Source organism: Lepeophtheirus salmonis, chromosome 7, assembly GCF_016086655.4.
Source record: "Lepeophtheirus salmonis chromosome 7, UVic_Lsal_1.4, whole genome shotgun sequence".
Classification (NCBI taxonomy): domain Eukaryota; kingdom Metazoa; phylum Arthropoda; class Copepoda; order Siphonostomatoida; family Caligidae; genus Lepeophtheirus; species Lepeophtheirus salmonis.
In genome coordinates, this window is record NC_052137.2 from 11,294,795 (window position 1) to 11,315,311 (window position 20,517).

Sequence of the window (20,517 nt, forward strand, 5' to 3'; positions counted from 1 at the left end):
AGGGATAATCTAAACATAGAATGCACCCTTTTTATCCTATCTATTTTTACTCACCAAGGACTATTTATTTGATCATATTATTTTTAGAGAAACTATGATATGAAAAAGATAATGGAATTAAAACAATAAGAACCAAAACGAAAAGGAAGAAAAGGCTTCCGAGAAGAGATACGATATTGAGTTTTAACTTCAACGATAAATGATAGGTATCTAAAAGTAGATCGTAGTAAATTTATGAATTTATTCAATATCATGATCTACGAGTATATTCTTAATCATCAATCAAATCCCCACTATTCAATTTTTGAATTCTTATTGACTCATTAGTTTTCGTTTTAAGAAAAGTTATTTTTATAATCATGTGAATACCATGAGTTACTTCAACTTTTTATTTTTTTCTGTAAAGCAGTGAAAAAATCAACTGGCTATAAGTGATATAAACCGACCAAAACAATCCTTTTCATTACATTGAACGCCAATAATTTCCAAAAAGTATAGTTTTTCTGCTAATAGCTAAAAATATAATAGATAGATATTCTTTTGGATTTTCTAAAGATATAATTTTCATGAATACCGCCCTTTTGTTTTTAATTTATGAAAATAGTGCATAAGGAAACCTACACACAAAGAAAACGAAGCACTTAAAATACTTTTTTAGACTTCGATGTCGTGTAACTTGTACAATATCCTGGATTGGAACAATTATTTACCAAGTTAGTGAATTCCAACGCAAATTGTTTATGAATAAACCTTAGACCTATGAGATAAGGCATGCAAAATAAGTGAACAAAATTTCATGGTTTTTTTTTAATAAATAGCTACATATATATTATAATTTTGTAATTATAAATAAGTTTAAATCTTACTAAATTATCAAATGTATTATCAGGCTATACAATTAAAACAAAATAAAAATAGAAACTAAAATCAATGAAGAAAATAAATAAGTACATAAGAAAATGTATTACACAATTGTTCACAATTGGTAAATAAGAATTTTAAGCGTTTATGTAATACTGTATTGATGATACCGTATGGGTTTACAGAATATTTTAAAATAAAGAAATGTTTAAAATCAAAATATTTAGTATATTTGGATCATTAAGTCTTTCTATACCTAGACTAATACGGGACCATACTGTATCAGCTGAATTATAGAAGTAAATTTTTTTTTTTTTTTTTCAAAATATATACAACTATATATATTTTCTCAGTTTTGAAAATAAAACAAAAATTTGGAGAGAAAGGGCTAATATTAATATGCTGTACACTACTGAGGGAACTTAATTTATCATTTAATATCAATGATTCCTGACACAATCGTTTTTATTTATAGTTTTTTCAGATCGTAAGCATGTAGTGTAATCGGTAATTTATTTATGTGGAGTTCCTTCATTCTCACGAGAGTGATATTCAAATATGTTGACAAGTAATGTGAAGTGAACCAGACAAGAAATCCTGGTTCACTAAATTTTGAAATAAGTACAAAGAAGCTCAAAATTTCTAATATCAGTTTATCAAAGTTATAAAATCACTTTTAATTTATTTTCACTTATTTACTTAGGATAGAGTACCCTTGAAAAAGACCTATAAGGCCTAGGATCAGCTATGGTGGAGGCCAAAAGTGGCCACTTTGAGATTGAATTGATAATATTTGTTTTAATTTACCTAGCATAATAATTAACATAAAACTTGGCTAAGGTGTATATGGCGCGTGGGCAAGAGGGACTGTAGCCTTACCCAAATTAAGTAATTTTTGCTTTTTAATAGAAAATTTAATATTTCAAATTTCCCAAAAAAAAAAAAAAGTGAATATTTGAATTTTTTCAAATTATTTGTGAATTGCTGTACTTGATACTTCAAATTTAATTCCTAGTTTTTTTTCCAAAAATATTGAATTTTTAAATTTTACTGTAAATTAAAAAAAAATTGCTTAAAAGCTTATTGTTTGAATTTTTTTTGTAAATAGCTATTTATTTTTGAATTAAAAAAAAATAATAATAACAATTAAATATAATTTTTCAAATAATTTAATTTTACGTGAATAGCTGTTGATTTTGATAAAAAAAATGTTAATTTTTGGATTTTTTTTTTTTTTTAAATCAAAAAACCAATCCCACTAAAAATTATAAGCTAAGACCATTCTTGGTCAATCATGAAATCCACGCTCATCAAAAGGTTGATTTCAAACACGCGATCATAAGTCTTATGAGTAATTTAATTATACTCGTATGTGTATTTTATTCTATAATAAAAATGTGGAAACCAAAGATTGGGCTCCATCGAGCATAAAATCTCATAAAATATTCAAATAATACGATTCTAAATAATTGGATTAACTCATCATGTTAGATGTATTTTTTTATAATAATTAATCCATGCATTTGATTCGTTAAACAAACCAAGCTAAAAATATTCAATTTGAGATATTTTACTGACATATTTACAAATAGTATCCTAGAAATGAGGATACATATTTTCTCACATTACATGGCCGTCACACGTCAGTGTAGACCAATTTGTATCTGAGAAATTTACAATTTTGGATGTTCGCAACACAATTTTATTTTTTTGAGACTGTGTACAAAGTACGAACGCAGGTAGAATGGGGTGAGGGAGATGGGGGGGGGGGTTCTGTTGGAATTACGAATACTGCTATAAAAAAGTAGGTACATTATATGTACCAAATGCTAACATGGGGTCAAAAATGCATTACTGGACCTAAGTAAAGATGAATGGGTAGAGTTTTTGTCTATTTATTTTTGAATTTGCAATTGATTTCAAATTGATAAATTTTGTTAAAAATAATTTTGTATGTATATTATATTTTAATGAACTTTTTAAACGAATAAAATCAGCACAAAGAAAATATCACAATAAATGTGAAATTTCTATAATATAATATTTTATAAATTTAGGAAGAACATTTCAGTTATTTCCCCTCCTACAAAAACAAGAAACGTTTATTTATAGACAACCTCTTCATTTAGAAAAGGAAAATTATTGAGATTTGAAGATCAAAATAACGGATAATTCTTGCTAATAAATTGTTCATTGGTCACATCCACAATGAATCCACTCTGGCGTGTGAGGGCCATGTGATGTGACGTGATCATTCATTTTATGGCTTAATGGCTGGTTAAATGTCTAGAACGATTGTATCAGAAATACCTATAAGGTGAAAATTTATCGGCCTGACAATGCAAGACTTTAAGTTAGAAAATATATTTTTTTCTACTTAATCTCCCTTGAACTCCACATACTTGATTTAGTGCATATCCAACATCAGTATTCCATCCAAGATGTGAGAGTTTGGAAGGCTCTGAAAATATTCATCTACGGCCTCTTAACTTCTTTATTAGAGGTGAAACGCTTCCCAGTAACAAATTTATTTGAGTTTCTGAACAGAGGCAAGTCAGAGGGTGTCAAATCAGGAGAAAAGGGGGAACGACAATACAAATCCTACCCCAAATCCTGTATTGTAGGTATATTTCCTAATGAAAGATGATTTTTTTATTATTTAAGCCAGGCCTCTTCTTGCAAATTTTGGCATCCAGCTGACTCACTTATTCATTCGGCGATTGTCCAACAAGATATCACGCATTTTTTAGAGTGTTACCGATGTGGTAGAAATTTTTGATTGTACCTGACTTGGGTCCCTCCACAAGGGATAAGCGACCACATTTAACTCTGAGGCCCCAAACAGTCTTATAACTTCAGATGAATTTTCTAAGTGGTTTCTCTTGAAAAAAAAATTATAACTGCACGACATTAAATCCTATCTATTTTAGCAAAAAACAAGACAGATGTTTACTGAAATAGTTCGTGTAAGCAAAGTACTTGAGACAATCAGTTGAAATAAAAAGGTATGACTCTTGAACCCAGGAGAAAATATAATATTTTGACGATTGCAGCACCATTCCTGTGGCAGGCTTAAACCTTCTCACCTTACCCTAGTACATAATAGGGACATAAATACGTATCATGAACAGATCCATCGAAAATGGAAGCGTCAATATAGGTTTGTCTATATATTTTTCATTTTTGGGAAAGCTTTTTTCACCTATATCTTCTACCAGGCTTAGACCCGTCTATCTTTTTCACGTTCATTTGGTCATTTTATGAAAATTTTCCGTTAGTCATTTGTTCGTTCACTTTTTTTCCGTTCATTCGTTGATTTTGAACTATGAAAAAAAAAAAAAAAAAAGGAAGAATAAAGTTTTGTGGGAACAATAAAAACTAATGTTCCCACTACATGGTAACTAATCCAGTAAGGTCAGAGCTTGTCGATATAAGTGTGCTTGAGGGAGTAACCTTTATTAGTGGGAATTATTAAGTGTTTTGTTTAAAAATTTAGATATGCAATCCCATTTTTTAGTTTAATATGATATACTGGGCATTAGCTTCAGTTACCAAACCTCATATAAAGAAACATTCATTATTTCTTTAATTTTATATATCTTGCCCGTCAAATTAAAATCAAATTAGAATGAATTTATTCAAAATTGAGGGTAAATTATATTTATATTCATCGACAAATTATCATTTACTTTTATCAAAAAATCATTCTGATTAACTCTTTGTGTGTGACGCAAATTCTACTTAAAGTACCCTAAATTGATTGGTATAATAAAGGAATCAGGAATTGACCTTATTTTGGCCAATGTAATTCTTTTAATCCAATAAAGGTACTAAAACATAGTTCAAATTTTTGTATACTTTAATTCAACCCCAAAATTTGAATACAAAGCACATAATTGAGTCATATATGTATAAGAAATATTAGGCTGAATATCAGATCAGAAGGCTGCGTGTTTGTGTCATGTCGAGGTAACCATTGTAATGTTCTTAGAAACATCAAAAGAAAACTCACTTGTGTACACGCTAAGTGTAAATTTATTACTTACTCATAAAATACAATAACAAGAGATAGATAAACAAAAAAGAAAATAAGAACAGATTATAAACCCCAGATGTATATCTATATGATTTAGATAAATAAATTAGGATTATTTATTTTCTTGATTTTGCCCAAGATTATTTTTATATTGACGCAACAAATATCTTCTTCCTTTTTCGTGTTTAATATGATGTGCTGAGCTTTACCAACACACTTTCGTCCAAATATGTCCTCCACAGTCAGAGATACGTACAATATTTTCTTGATTTTATATAGATAGTATTAAACTTAAACATAGAACCCTTGTTATTGGTTTCCCTAAAAATATTTATATCTGCGTTCTGGGACTCTGAAAATGAGGATTCTGTTCATAATGAGTAAGATTTGATAGTTTTAATTTATATGATATGTTTGCTGAAATTTTATGAATCCCTTAAAAATAAGGCACTTTTGTAAATACCAATGATTAAAAAATGATGACAAAAGAGGAAACTTTGCTGTAACCTCAACTTTTTAACTGATTCGAACCTCCTCATTGAAAAAAAAATCAGCCTTTATAAGTTATCCCTGATGCCAAATAATTATCGAGTAAAAAAATGTTAATAAAATTTATCATCTAAACTCTTTTTTTTATCCATTTTTACAATTAAGAAAAACATAATTAAATCAGTCAAACCAAGTAAAAAGGTCTTCTTAAGACTAAGGTTTTTGTAGGAAATATGGTTCTTCGTTCATTTTCTTTATTCTCCCTATACTCTCAAGAAACCACTTAGTATGTATATTTTATAAATTATTAGTAATGTAAATAGGAAACTGTTTTCGTTTTTTTTTTTGCCTTTTTTTTTTGTTTTGCAAATAGTTGTCCACAGCTGGAGGCCTTATAAACGTATCCGTGTATAAACTTTAGTTCAGACTTCAGAAGAAATTAAATATGAACTAAAGTAAAGGAATCAAAAATAATCTATAAAATTATTTAAAAATTTTAAGACCTTATTTATTACGCCCATGCTGGTCCTAACATTACTACTCTGTTGATACATAATCTGAAACCAATCCCTTCGGGGCACCAAAAAATTGCTACGTTTCACATTTACAAGAATCTCCCGTAAACGTATTGGATTTTACAAAGCATTCACTCTCTTGTCTTCAATAAAATTTAAATTGTATTGAAGTATTTAGCAATAAAAATAAGAAATGATTCGATACGTAGGAAATTGTACTCTAACCTAGCCTTGGATATTTATTTCATACACAACCATTCCACATTCCAGTGATTTACAAATGGTTTGCTGTAAGACAATTCATAGGAAGTAATCAATTACGACTGTAAATGAATAGCACTGTCTAACAGCAAAAATAGTAAAAAAACAGTATAGACTCAATTTAATATAATTTGATCTCCTGATTCAAATATGACCTTATTTTTTTTTTCTGGGAGCCTCGTGGTTTAAAAAAAAGCCATACACTTTTTGTTATTTTTAAGGTTCAAAGCTGTTTTAAGCCCTTGGTGTTGAAGCTAAGAATAGATTATGTTAATATATTTTAAAACCAAATGTTAAAAAATATACAACCCTTTTTAAAATGTCTGCATCATACTTAAAACTCAAGTTATATTTGTTTAAAGTGGAAAATAAGTGATTTTTGTAAAGCAAAAATTCTTTTTTTTTTTGTGGGAGTAAAAAAATTACATTTTTGTTTTGGGACTCATAGCTTCAAGAGTAATAGATTAAATTTTTATACAAGTATCTCAGTTTTGAATTGATCTTATAATTAAAGGCCATATATATGGGTATGTCCCAGCTATAAGAAGTAGAAACAAAGAGAGAGAAGAAGAAAAGAGAGAAAAACAAAGAGAGAGAAGAAGAAAAGAGAGAAAAACAAAGAGAGAGAAGAAGAAAAGAGAGAAAAACAAAGAGAGAAGAAGAAAAGAGAGAAAAACAAAGAGAGAGAAGAAGAAAAGAGAGAAAAACAAAGGATGAGGAGAAATAGAATAAATATAAAATAATAAATCACTTTCTGAGTTTAATGTTGGATTGGTGTTGATGGATGGATGTGTGCTGCTGAAGTTGTAAATAACTGATAACTGCTATTTATTTGATCAATGTGGAGGCATTTAAGCATCATGGGATTAGGAACCCTTGATATGTGATAACAAAATTTCTGGATAACGCATCCTATTTAAAGAGATTAAAAAATGTAATATTCACTTAGATATCAACTTCTATAGAGCTTTTTAACTCAATTATGAATTATATCATAATTAAGGAGACGCCATTTTGGGGCTCAAAGATGACATTTTCACTACATAAGAGGGATATATTTAAAATAAATTTTGATTAAACTCCATCAACTGGACTTATAAATAAAAAAAGACTTAAAACTTACATTGAATATTACTTTATGCCAACGATCAACACAGATATTTAAATATAATAAAGGAAAAATGTACTGAAAATCCTATGGAATATCTAAATTTGTACAATTCTTATTCTTTTTTGAGCGAGCAATAAGGGACTAGAAAAATGGGATATTAGATGAAAATATATTATTCCTTTCATTGTAATAGTTTATCTTAATCTTCAACACAGAAAGACGAATGTATAACGATGTAATATTTTTATATATTTTGCATATTTTTAATACATTTAATAATATGTAATAAAATTAAGCAAGAGAGGCATCTATTTTTGATAAACAGTAAGGTTCATGTCAAGGCTCTCTAAAATCTTTGGGAAAATGAGCTTAAAAAATCATCTCACGGGCAATAATGATTGTCTTAAATTATTATTGGAATGTATATAAGGTAAATGTGATAATTCATTGACGTTTGAATATATTAACATATTATAAGTCTAATAACTGTAATTTGCTCGTTTTAAAGTTCGCATCCAGACTGATGTGGCAATCCTCATTATCTGATGTAAGTGCTCATGAGTAAGTTTAGTTCTATATTTATTCTTCAACTCTCCTTTTTCTTTTTTTCTTACTTTTCTTCGTCTCTCTCTTTGTCTTTATCTCTTCTAGCTAGAACCTATCAATATATATAAACTTTTATAATGAGATCAGTTTAAAAATGAGTTTTATCCATGAAATATTGTCGTGACATTAACTCAAATTGACATAGATATAGAGCATTTTTGGGGAGGCTTTTTTTTCAAAAATTAAATTTCATACTTTCAGCTATTCAATGATATATTTTTAAACTTTTTAAATCTATTTTTCTTGAACCTATGAGCCTTTGAATAAAAAGTACTTATTTTCCACTTGAAACAAAAATAACTCGAGTTATGTGTATGATGTAGACATTTTAAAAATGATTGTAGAATTTTTAACATTTGGTTATAAAATATATTAACATAATTTATCCGTATCTTCAACACCGAAGGCTTAAAACAGCTTTAAACCTTAAAAGTAGCCATAAAGAAATGTATGGTCTTTTTCTGACGGCCATGAGGCTATGAGAGAAAAAATATTTCGAATCAGTGGATCAAACTGTATTAAGTTGAGCATATGCTACTCTACCGCATAAAAATAAATTATTTTGTTGGATAGTGTAATTATACACACGAAATTAGATCCATAATTTTTCAAAATACATTTACTTTATTTTAGACACCCTCAAAGTTAATTCAAATTATGCCCCTACTCAGGAAAAAAAATCTTTGGAAAAGATAGTCATTACAAATGAACGCCGTTCATCCGCTCAAAAATGAGCTGAAATCGTGAACACCGTTCAATCTCTAAGCATGTATTCTACATATGTGTACACTGTATGTACAATTATAACTACTTAGTAAAAATAATCTCTCTTTATAGTCATAGAAATTATTAAGCATCACATTAGTAGTTAAGTTTCTTACAAAGATGTCTCTTTTTTGTTTTAGCCCGATTAATATATGTAAAATTCTAAAGTAGTAAATTCTCATAAATAACTCTGAAAATGTTTCTAATTGTTGTTTCCTATAATTTTTTATCTTCTTTTTTTAAGGATTTGAAGAGTAGGTTCATTTATGTAATTAGTTCTGGAGTTTAGTTACATACGTATATGTATATGTACATAGTGTTTATATGTACACAGCATTCCTCCCAAATAGCCTTGGACAATTATATACATAAATGGGCGGTTTCCTCACAAATAAAATTATTCTAATGCGAATATTTTTATAGTCTAATATAAAATAACTCAATCTAATTTTTCCAAGTGCTTACTTTGTTTAATGACATTACTTGATCCCATCTTTGAGTGTTAAAAATTTATGACTATGAAGGGATTATGATCGTTTGTGGCAATTTTCTATTCATAGCATATCGGAAAAATATAAAATTTTATCAAGGTTCTTCGGGTGTCTTTTATTAGATGAACAACACTTTATGTTCAGGAAATGAAAGTCCATAAAAATAATTTATGGTTATATTTATTCTCATTGATACGTGATGTTTGGATAAACAACCATAGAAAAAGAATAACATAGATGAAACAAGGTGTGTGCAAAACTGAGCCATTCACTTCAACTGACACGATGCTATTTCATAAACAAAAAGTATTCCTATGTATTTTTTGTCATTTGTCAATATTTATAATGTTCTTGCCCCTTATAAGTGTTCTGAACCTTGGTTGCTTGAATTTAAATCAGGTGTTGTTAAACACCTATCAATAATAATTTAAAATTAAATTAATAATTGCTTTATATGATGAAAATAATTTTTTTGTAAAATATGTAATAAATTTCTCTTTCTTTTTTTCTTTACCTTGATGAAGGATAGTTTGAGAGGTTCAATAAAAACGTATATGTCCTGACAGAAAGAATATTGGCACAGTAATAATATTTTCAAGCCGGTTCCTGTACCAAAATTGATATGAAAATTTCGATACCTTTTGGGACTTTTACTAAAAGAAGCAAAATATCGTTTTGTTCAATTCACATACACTTCAGGGCGTCTGCAGAATTTTTGTTTGGAGTTTGACGAGATAGGGTGTTAGCTTCAAATTTGACGATTTTTTTTTTTTTGGTGGGGGGATACGTCATCAGGTGACCAATTTTTTATGAAATGATGATTAATTGATAACGGAGAGGTGATTAGTACTTCTTTCATTCGAATTGCTGTTGTGTTTGTTTATAAAAATAATTTGTTTAAAGTACTACAACGGTAAAAATTCGAAATACATTGGAATCACATGCTACTGTGCTGTGTTTTATAATGATCATTCACGAATATAATTAATAAAAAAAAATTTTTTACGTAAAATAACATTATTTAATTAACCTATATAATATATAAACAATGTATACTTATTATAATGTATTTTTAAATTGAATTAATATACGCAATCATACATATCATATTAACTCTCATTTTTAAGCAAAATTTTCATTCGGCGAAATGTTCTTTCGGCAAATTGGAATTGGAAGAATGTAAATTCTTCAAAAGTATTTTTGATCAATACTCAAAATTGTTCAAAAGATGATGTTACATTTGTGTTTGAATGATAATAACGTAATTTCAATTTGAATACTGCAGTAGCTCGAACAATCGCGGTAATTTTCTCCGTGGATATACTCAACAGTTTATCTCGGGAAAGTTCGAAACTAACGTATACCTAATGATGGGTTTTACTAAAAGGGCTTTGAAATGAAAAACCGTACTATAATTTTACCTAATGATGTGGTGATCCTTATTTAAGATTGAAGATGTACAGTTCAGTCCACCATATCAGTTATAAAACATATATAGTTCAGTGTTTGATGAAGTCACTCAACTTTACTTATTATTTTCTTAATCTAATACTGATATTCCAAAGGACCGATGGTCTTAAGGACCATTTCTAAGAATGAACTGGACTTTATAAATAAGGACTGACAAAACACTAGTTTTACCACTTAACGGATAAAATCTGGAATAAACTGAGAGTCATAATTCTATCTGTGATCCTTTTGTAACCTCAATTTATGGCATATGAATAAGATTTTAGATCTACTGGGGCACAGCTATGTGAAACTCTCAACGGTAAATACCTTTGTCAACTATGTACATATTTTTCTTTAGGATGAAAACTAATACTAAAGGGTTGCTCGGATAAGAGGTTAACTATGTAGTATATAAATAAATATTACCAAACGTGTCTTCTTATCTTTAACATCGAAAGAAAAAAAACCCTGTAGTGAACATTTTATTTATTCAAGTTTCAATCCCATAACAAATCTTATAATATCGTATACGATAAAATATAATACATTAATATAAAAATAATATGTTTTAAAAAGGGTAGAGAAATAGTTTATTAATGCATTTCTTATGTTGTCAATGACAACAAAGTATATCACCGTCAAATAACTTCATTCATAGAGGGAAAATAACTAGTGTTATAAAAGTTTTTTTAATACAAAAATGTAACATCATGTCTCAATTCATAAAAAGTAATTATTTAATTACAGTAAAGGGTTATCAATATAAGAATGCAAAGTCGTTCATTTACTTTTAAGTTATTATTTACCTATATCGTTTACCATGTTTATCACTAATCTTTGGATTAAATGTGTGTTAAAATAGTGTTAACCATGATAAACATGATAGTGCATTTAATTACAAAGTTTCATTATGCAACCGAACAACAGTTGAAAAAAAAGAAGCATTGTGTTTATCCAATATCGCTAAGTGTAAAAATGTCGGAAGGACAATAAAAAAGCAAAACTTGTGCGATCTCCTCTGCGCTTGTGTCATTCGCTTGAAGGCTCAAGAGAGTATTGGTATCTCCCTTGAATCTGCATATTACATCATGAAGTCCATTAAGGATGTTAATTGTTATGAAAAGGGTTAAAAAAAAGTAAAACTTCTACAGCATCAATATGGTTAACCTCTGTCCTGCATCCATTTGGCCATCCTCTAGCCCTAACCTCATTCCCCTAACCTTTGCAATTTAGACCGTCTAGGAGAAAAATGGACAACGTGGCATGATGTCATGATCATAGCCTTCCACATTAATAGCAGCAATCTGTTAGCCAGTGTGTCGATGGTATTTTTGAATATAAATATGGACATATTGAAACAAAATCATTGTTACAATATAGTATTGAAACATTTCCTAATTTCGTTTGGAGTTGTATTTCTTGATTTTATAAAATCATGTTTTTCTTCATTTAATAATGATACTCCAAGTTTTGGGTTCCCACTCTGTATAGGTACATTTATTTGCAAAAAAATGCTCACTATTTACATATAAACTTTTGAATTTTCTATTAATATTGTCACATATTTACTCATATTTTTAAAGGGGTCTGGTATTAAAATTATGTATCTTCAATGATTTATGTTAAAAAAACAATAACAATGAATTAAAAACTTTAACCTTTTAATAGCATTCAAAACTCAAAAAATCTATTGATGATTTTGTTAATAAATAAAAGGCAATCAATTTATTAACATGTTGTCTTTCTGATTCTTTAGTAACGGAGTGACTGAGGCTTTTTTGCCAGTATTTTTATGACGTAATGGTGTGATAAGTTGTAGTTTCAATATTAATTTTGTACAATATCATTTTAAATTTGTTTGTTTACTGGTACCACTATAGAACTAGTATACCAAGAAAAACTAGTTTTATATACATCACAGAAAAAGTAAGTAGAATTTCTAGGAATCAACATAAATATTATAAATTTTCCCAAATATAAAAAGTAAATAATTCTTCAGGTCCTGAAAAATAGCCTTAAGTATATCATCAGGTGTTTTAGCACTTAAAGGACAGTAACCTCATGTCAATGTTATAAATACAGTATGAATAATGAACATTTGTATAAAAAAATACACCTGTCCCATTTACAATTGAACGTATCAATGAAAAAAGACCCTAGCATGGGGAAAAATATATTTTTTTAATATTTAATGACATATTTTATTAGTATGAAATGTGTATATTTAACATATAGGTAGGAAATAGTAATATATTCAATTGAAAATGATATAATTCCTATTGGCATAAAAGAGCAAGTAGTTCCTATAACAAGCAATGTATACTAAGGTGGGTATACTAAGATGTACAGCTCATACTTACTTGACTTAATAACTAATATATATATATATATACCTATACTTTTCAAGTTTTATTAATATATAAGAATTCTCACATACTTTTGGCTTTATTTTATTCATAGTCTAACTCGTACTTTAGATTTTTAATTAATATTTTAGTTAGCTCTGCAACTAAGTGGAACGGAGGTTATGTTTTTGTCCCTGTTTGTTTTTCACTAAGATTGCAGGAAAAGTTATAGATTGATTGGGATCAAACTTAGTAAGAAGATGACATATAGTTACAGTAAGAGGCCATCAAATCTTAAGAGTTAAATGTCAAGGTCATCCTAATACCAAACGTAAAAAATGTATTCTCGACCATAACTTTAAAACAAAATTGAGAAACATAACTCAATTTAATTTTACGGGGAAGGTTTGCGTTCTGCATATAGAAGGGACCCAAAGCTTACAGTAGCATTTAATTACTATTTTATTCCCGTTATTTTTAATAACAAGGTATCAGTAGGTATTCAAACGACAGCTGAAACCAAAAAAAAAACATGTTTTGTTTATATCGTATGTCTTTATGTGTAAAATGTCGGTCCAACAACAAAAATGTAACACTTGTGCGATCTCTTCTTTGCCAAAGTCAGTACCAAGAAGGCTAAAGATACCCTTGAAATCGCCGTTATACCTGTTTACAACAATACAGCCCCATTTAACCAAGAAGAACAAAAAATTATAAAGCAAAAATAGAGATGACTTCAATCTTGCCTCCATGCAGCGCTCCTGTAGTTCAACTCACATTGCAGTTTGGGGTGTTTTGGAAAAAAATATCTGTCGCACCTCTTATCCAAATTTTGGTTCACTCCGAGCAGCCAACATGACAGTTTGGTACGCCTTGTCATCGACCTTCATCGTTAAGAGCTACATTCATTTAGACGGCGTGTCGAGGCTGTTATTGCTGTGAAAAAGCATGTATTGAATATAAAATCATAATTTTTGTGATTTATTTACGATAATGCAAGTTTTGGAGTCTCTACTCTGTATATGCTCTGTACAAGTTGGATTTTGTACTAGTTACAGTCAAAAAATGAGCTGAAAAATTTACAGTAGAAATTGTGACAAATATGATTAAAGCTTAACTCAATGGTTTATATTTTAGGATTTAATTAATATATTTTCTAAGGACAATAACGCTTCCTCGGGTATACTGTTTTATTACATGTAAATAAGAAATTAATGATTAATTTGAATAGGTTAAAGTGAACTATAAACATAAATTAGTAGCTAATTTTATAATTATGTAATACACTACAAGACTTACAATTTGTAAATTTATTGTACCATGTAGTCTTTCCGCATAAAATAAACAAAAAAAATAAAAATGTCCAGAATCAATTGGTATCAGATAGCCAATTCTTCCAAACTATGGAATTATTATTCAATAATTGTTGGAAATGGATCACAGCTTAACAAAAGTTAATTCAAATTAAACCAATCAATGTTCAGAACACTGATAAGGGAACATCAACAGGGGCAACAAAATACAATGTATGTTTTTGTGTTGTGAGGTAACGGCGTGTTGTATAATATGCTTATATCCGCTACTTGTACAAACTCTTAGCATACATACTATATACGTATATGTATAGTGGTGAATATACACTTTATAGTCATACAGTCCTTGGATTACGAGCAATTTTTGGAGTTGAAATGCTTACAAGCCATAACAATGAGCCTGAATGGTTCTTGCATTAGTATTTTGATTGAAAGAATGACAAAATTGGATAGAATAATGACTAAAAGTAGGAGTATTCAGGGGTGTCTACAATTAGAGGACTGTATCCCACACCTCATGTGTTGCTGATTCGGGTATTGAAATGAAATATTTAAGCTACCCCTAAAAACAACATGCGAGAGTCCAGGTGCAGGACATTATTCAATTTGAAGATGAGTAAAATATTTTCTCAACAAATTGTAACCAAGTAATTGGGTGTATACATTCAATTATCAGTTTATCGTTTGTACTTCTATTGTATAAATAAACAGGATATGAGAATTATATCCGTTGCAACACATTATGAAAATATCATGTATTCATATTGGAATCCTTTCAGATCTGTAGGTAATATATTACATAAACATCAATTGCATAGGTGGATATTTAGGATGAATAAAATGTGATACCTTTAAACCGCCATACTATAATGGCTTATGTATTGTCGTTTACGAGGGAAGATTTAGTTACAATCATTACAATAAAGGGTGAAACCTCCAACATGAGTCTTTTTCAATTCTTTTTTGTGAGGGAACTTTTTGTTGTACATATAAAACAAAGTTTAAACCTGTATTTATTGCTCTTATTTACTTCTCTGAAAACTATTCCAGAAACTTATTTTGTATTCTACAACTACATATTATATAGTATAAGTGTACGTACAAAATACTTATATTTATGGGCATTCCTATCCTACATGCTATGCTTATCCTCATCATCATAAATATTTATAGGAAAAGAACAGCTTATTGTATAATAATCAAATTAAGGTTGTTTATCCAGTCTTAACCCTGATTCTATCTTCGAGAATTTGACAAAATATTTAAGTGTTTTGGGGATAAGAAAAATGGGAATCTGTCATGTAAATTAATCAGATATTCCGTTTTATACTCTTTTCGTGGTAATTAACTTAGATTTGGCGTTGGAGTTATAAGCATCAATGGTTAGTGATTAATCATGTTTACTTTGGGTATGTTAAAAAAATAAAAACTGAAAATAATTATGGTAACCCTGACAATTTGAACAATGTTTTGGAGGAGAGCGGGTTAGCTGTCATTAGGATCTTTAGATCAGCTACAATCATTTGTAATAAGGGAGGTGGGGGAAAATAAAATAAACAATCACATAGGTAAAAATACTGCAATGTCGATTCTCAATTCTACTAAGGGTTCAAAATGGACTTACAATTGTAACTCCGCAACAAATCTTCCAGATTATTCTCCATCTTTTATAAGCACATAGGAATATTCAATTTGGTTTTGAATATACTTAAATGAAGTAGGAAAATAAGCTCACTACTTTTAAGTTAAATAATAATGAAAAAATCTGAGTAATAGAATATTCATTTTACTAATTCCATAAGGAAACTAAAAAATACACACGATTTACATCACTAGTGATGAATAATAAATGTAAAATAAAGGAAACATAAAATTATTGTGATTACCCTGACAGTTAGAATATTGTTTTTTTTTTTTGGGGGGGAGAGCAGCTTAGCTGTCATGACTTTTTATTACATCAGCTGCAAGTAGCTGTGAGAGGAAGGACAAAAACACAAATTCCCCTCCTGATAAAACAAGCACATATGTGCTGAAATTCCTTCTATGTCGATTCTCAATTTTACACCGAGTCCAACAAACACTAATAACTCCCGAGGAACCCTTCATTGCTACTCTGAATTTTCATGAGCACACGCACTAGTTATTACTTTATACTTAGATGTTCTGTTTTCATGAATTAAATAATAATCTTTGGAAAATAAAAAATCCTGTTCAAATTACCAACTAGAAAAGGTGCTTCCCTTTTCTAGGACAAGTTTTATACATCTCTAGTTATAAGTACACCTGGGATATAATCAGTTATAAAAATATTTTTGAACTCGTCTGGTTTTTTTTTTGAGTTGATAAACTGAAGTGTGAACTTTCTTTTCATCAGCTGTTGTTATTATTACTTAATTCTTTAGTAGTGAACGACCTTTTCTCCTACATAAAATCTATTGTTGATATATACAAAACCGGATTGAACATTTTCGTGCGCTCATAAAAGAAGGGAGTAATTCTGAGGATGTGTTGCAGAGTCCTTGTTGGACTCAGTGTAGAATTGATGATTGACATCAGAGAAATTCCTGCTTAAGTCCTTTTTCATTTCTATTTTCCCCCTCGTTACAGCTACTTGTAGCAGATATAATGAAACACCATGACAGCTAAGCTGATCTCGTCCAAAACAAAAAGGAAAAAAAAAAAAAACTATTATTTAGGGTGTCAATTATTTGTGAAAAAGTAAAAATTTGGAGATTTAAAAGTGTTTCTTTTAATAAAATAATACAATGACAAAGTATTAAAGACTTTTGAGAATGTTTACAGTTAGCTCAATAGTCCTAAATTTTTGAAATGTTTACATTGTTCAATAAAAAACGTGATTTAGTTGCAATATTATCTGCATATTACACATTATAGCATTTTAGTTTAGTTAGCTTATCGTGGTTTTTGGGAACTTGAAAAATCTGCACTATATGAAATCCATGTTTTGTAATGCTTCCTTTTTCTTTTTGAAAATTATTATTTAAAAGAATGTATGCCAGAAAAAATAGTTGTTAAATGCAATTTTAGCCCGCTCATTTCAGTACTGTAAAATTCAAGGAATCTAAACTAAAACAATATTTATTCATCAATCTTTTTAATTGAAATTTTGTATAATAACCAAAAGTTTTAAGTCCATCTGTATAAAATAAATACTTACACAACACTCCTCCCCATAAAGAATTATGCCTTTCTATTATATGAATTTTTACATATGGTATGAACAAACTTATCGACAACTATAAAGATTCTTGTTATACTATATACATATATGTATATAATTTATTATTCTAATATAAAAAATGCAATATGAGGGGAATATCTTGCGATTGATATGGAGAGTCAGAATAATTCCAAACACCGTGTTTTGCGAAATCTAATGTGTTTGAAACTGCGTTATCCCGGGACTTCTTGTATATTTTAATTAAACTAAAAAGTTGTATTGATTAGTATAAAGATTATATTGAAATCAAATTTCTTAAAAAAATGAATTTTTTCGAAACTATAGGGACATTAAGCGACTTCAAAATATTCTTAAAAAATGTTTCAAACTTTTTCAATTATTTTTTTTTTTAATTCAAAAAGGAACAATTTTACATTTTCAAATCTTTACTTTTCCCAAAAAATGAAATAATTGAATATCTATTATTCATAAAAGCAAAGGGTTTTTCATTATACTGCTATGATGACCGATTTCCAGAATGATGATGTCCTATGAAAAATATTTTGTTGATATAATCACTTAAAATGAACTCAAAACAAATGTTTGTCAATTATATAGGTACTTCATAGTAAAAAGATCTTGTTTCTAGTGTACAATGTGTTTACTAACATACCTGAATTGATGCGTCGATTAGATCTAATGGATTGTGTGTACATTCCTCACAGATGTTTTCTTTGGATCCAGAGGCTCCTACATTAGTATTTATATTACCTAGTGGCCCTGAAAAAACCAAAAAAAACATTAACAGTTATGAATAATTTAATGAAAGCTTCAATATTAACATTAAAGTTGGGGAAAGAGTACGGACTTATTAAATTATAGCCCCAACTCTCCAACTAGAGATAAAAGGAATATCCAGAAATAAGGATAATTAATTTAAAAGACTTTAAATGAAAGGATTAAGAAGGATTATGTGAGTCATCAACGCAAAAGTAAACTACTATGATTTTTCCTCAAAATTATGTGTGCTTTATGTAAGTACTCTTCAACGAAATATCATCAGTTTCTATCAACAAATTATTTCTATTAATCCACTGGAGGCACAATAGATTGTACTTAATAGATTTTAATAAATAGATTTTATTTGATATTTTGATAGGGCCAATATAAGTTTCATAAATCAAAAATAAATTTTATTCTTTAATTAAGATTATTGATTATCTTAATTCATCCCGCAAATTTGAAAACTAAGACTATAACTGACTCAAGTATGTAATTAAATATTTGCAGTATGTATACATATCTTGTAGTCCATTAAAATTGGAACACTTTGAATTTTAAACTTCAATAAGATATATATTTGTACCTCAGTACAATTATATTTATTTTATAAATCTTTAGTTTTAATTGTTTAATATATGCAATATAAAGTTTTTCAATATTACCGTAAAATCCGCGGGCAATGGTATTTTTGTGCATCTAAATTTATATAACTGAATTTGTACTTTTGCAGTTACATAATTAATTTCCACTTGGTATGATCCAGTATAAAAATAAGAAGGATCTTTATACACAAGATGCAACTTTAAATTAAAAAAACAAAACAAAAAAAATACTCAATCACTTGGTCCATTATATGAATTATATGCGTACACTCGAATAAAAATTGTTGGGATGTCTCCACTGATTGTTTACAGAAGAAACATGCTCTCTCTTCCGATGTTCTACCATATAAACTACCCAAGGTTAGTAAGTTGGTAACTACTCTGTAATTCATCCAAAATAATGAATAGTCTCTCATCCTATTAAGGCCTCTGTTTCTCTCCCCGACTGAGGCATTAAACCAACCTTATCTTTCTTTCTCTTTATTTGATCTAAAAATTGATTTTGTTTTGATTTGCCGCTAAAAATATTCTCCGTAGTTGATTAATTAATTAACAATAAAATTTCAACAAAATTAATAATAATTAAATGTGTATCTGAGATTTCTTAATAATTAATGGCCCTTAGTGGCAATGATGGCTTCTAGGGGGCAACGGACTGATACCCACTCCGGATGTAGTCCTCTATCATGGCGTCCCAGTGTTGAATGACACTGATTTTGAAAGCCTGTGTTTGGATGACGTACACTGAATGCCTTCCCCTCGACATACAACCAAAAGGCGTAGTCGTGGGGGCATTGAGTCATCAGGACCGTAGGGTGCCAAAATTGCCAAAAATAATTCCAAAGATCTCAAAAGAATTGCTTTGCAACAAAGGAAATGGGTTTCTTTTATTGCTAGTGTCGAAAGTGGCCTCTCCACCCTCATTAATTCTCCCCAAATCTTGAACGATACTTCATTTAATAATATTCAACTCTGAACTATTTGTAATTTAAGATCGGTAAATTAATGGGCATAACACTAACGAAAAGCAAGAACAGAAATATCAATGACTGACAAAATTATTAACTCCGATTCGAAAAAATTAAGGTTTCACTTAAGCAAGTTCCACTTTAAATTTTGAGAATAAGTTGAGAACGTTTCTTTCCCGATAGTTATAATCATTCGCTTTATTTGATGAAACTCGATTAGAATAGACTGTGAGTATCGTCTACTAAGACGCAACATCATTGTGCCATCTTGCGTCTATAAATAATTTTTTAAGTCTGTTCTTGTCTTATCTTTGTTATGTTGTGAAAAAAATATTGTACATAAGAGTAAAATTAATTTCATACAAATACTGCAACATAAAGATGCGTCTACTTCAATTGTTATGATCATGCCATTTTTGAATGACAAACAAAAAAAGTACAACCCTTTATACTTAGAACATGTCCCCGTTCAATAATTATGGCATAACAAAAAGACTGTACATCTAATTTTTCCATTCTGCAAATTTAATTTCGTTAATATTTTTTTTCTCTTAACAAGAATTGGGTATTATTGCATCTCTTAGACAAAAATACAATAATCAATATATGTAAATATAAATATTTAATATATTAAAAATGTTTCATAACTGCTGAGTTGCTCGATTGAAAAAATCAATTTGATTGAGAAAAAAAAATTGTTAGTCAAAATGTATATTCAAATATGAAGAGTCATCTATA

At 29.0% G+C, this 20,517-nt stretch overlaps 1 protein-coding gene across 4 annotated transcripts in view; it reads right to left on the minus strand.

The window, feature by feature from the left end:
• The window catches only part of LOC121122169 (uncharacterized), a 312,765-nt gene that overhangs the window by 59,280 nt on the left and 232,968 nt on the right, over positions 1 to 20,517 (minus strand). For all 4 annotated transcript variants that reach the window (XM_071890167.1, XM_071890166.1, XM_040717177.2 and 1 more), the window contains one exon: positions 18,100 to 18,206. In XM_071890167.1, coding sequence (XP_071746268.1) covers positions 18,100 to 18,206 — 107 coding nt within the window. The remainder of the gene's footprint in view (positions 1 to 18,099; positions 18,207 to 20,517) is intronic.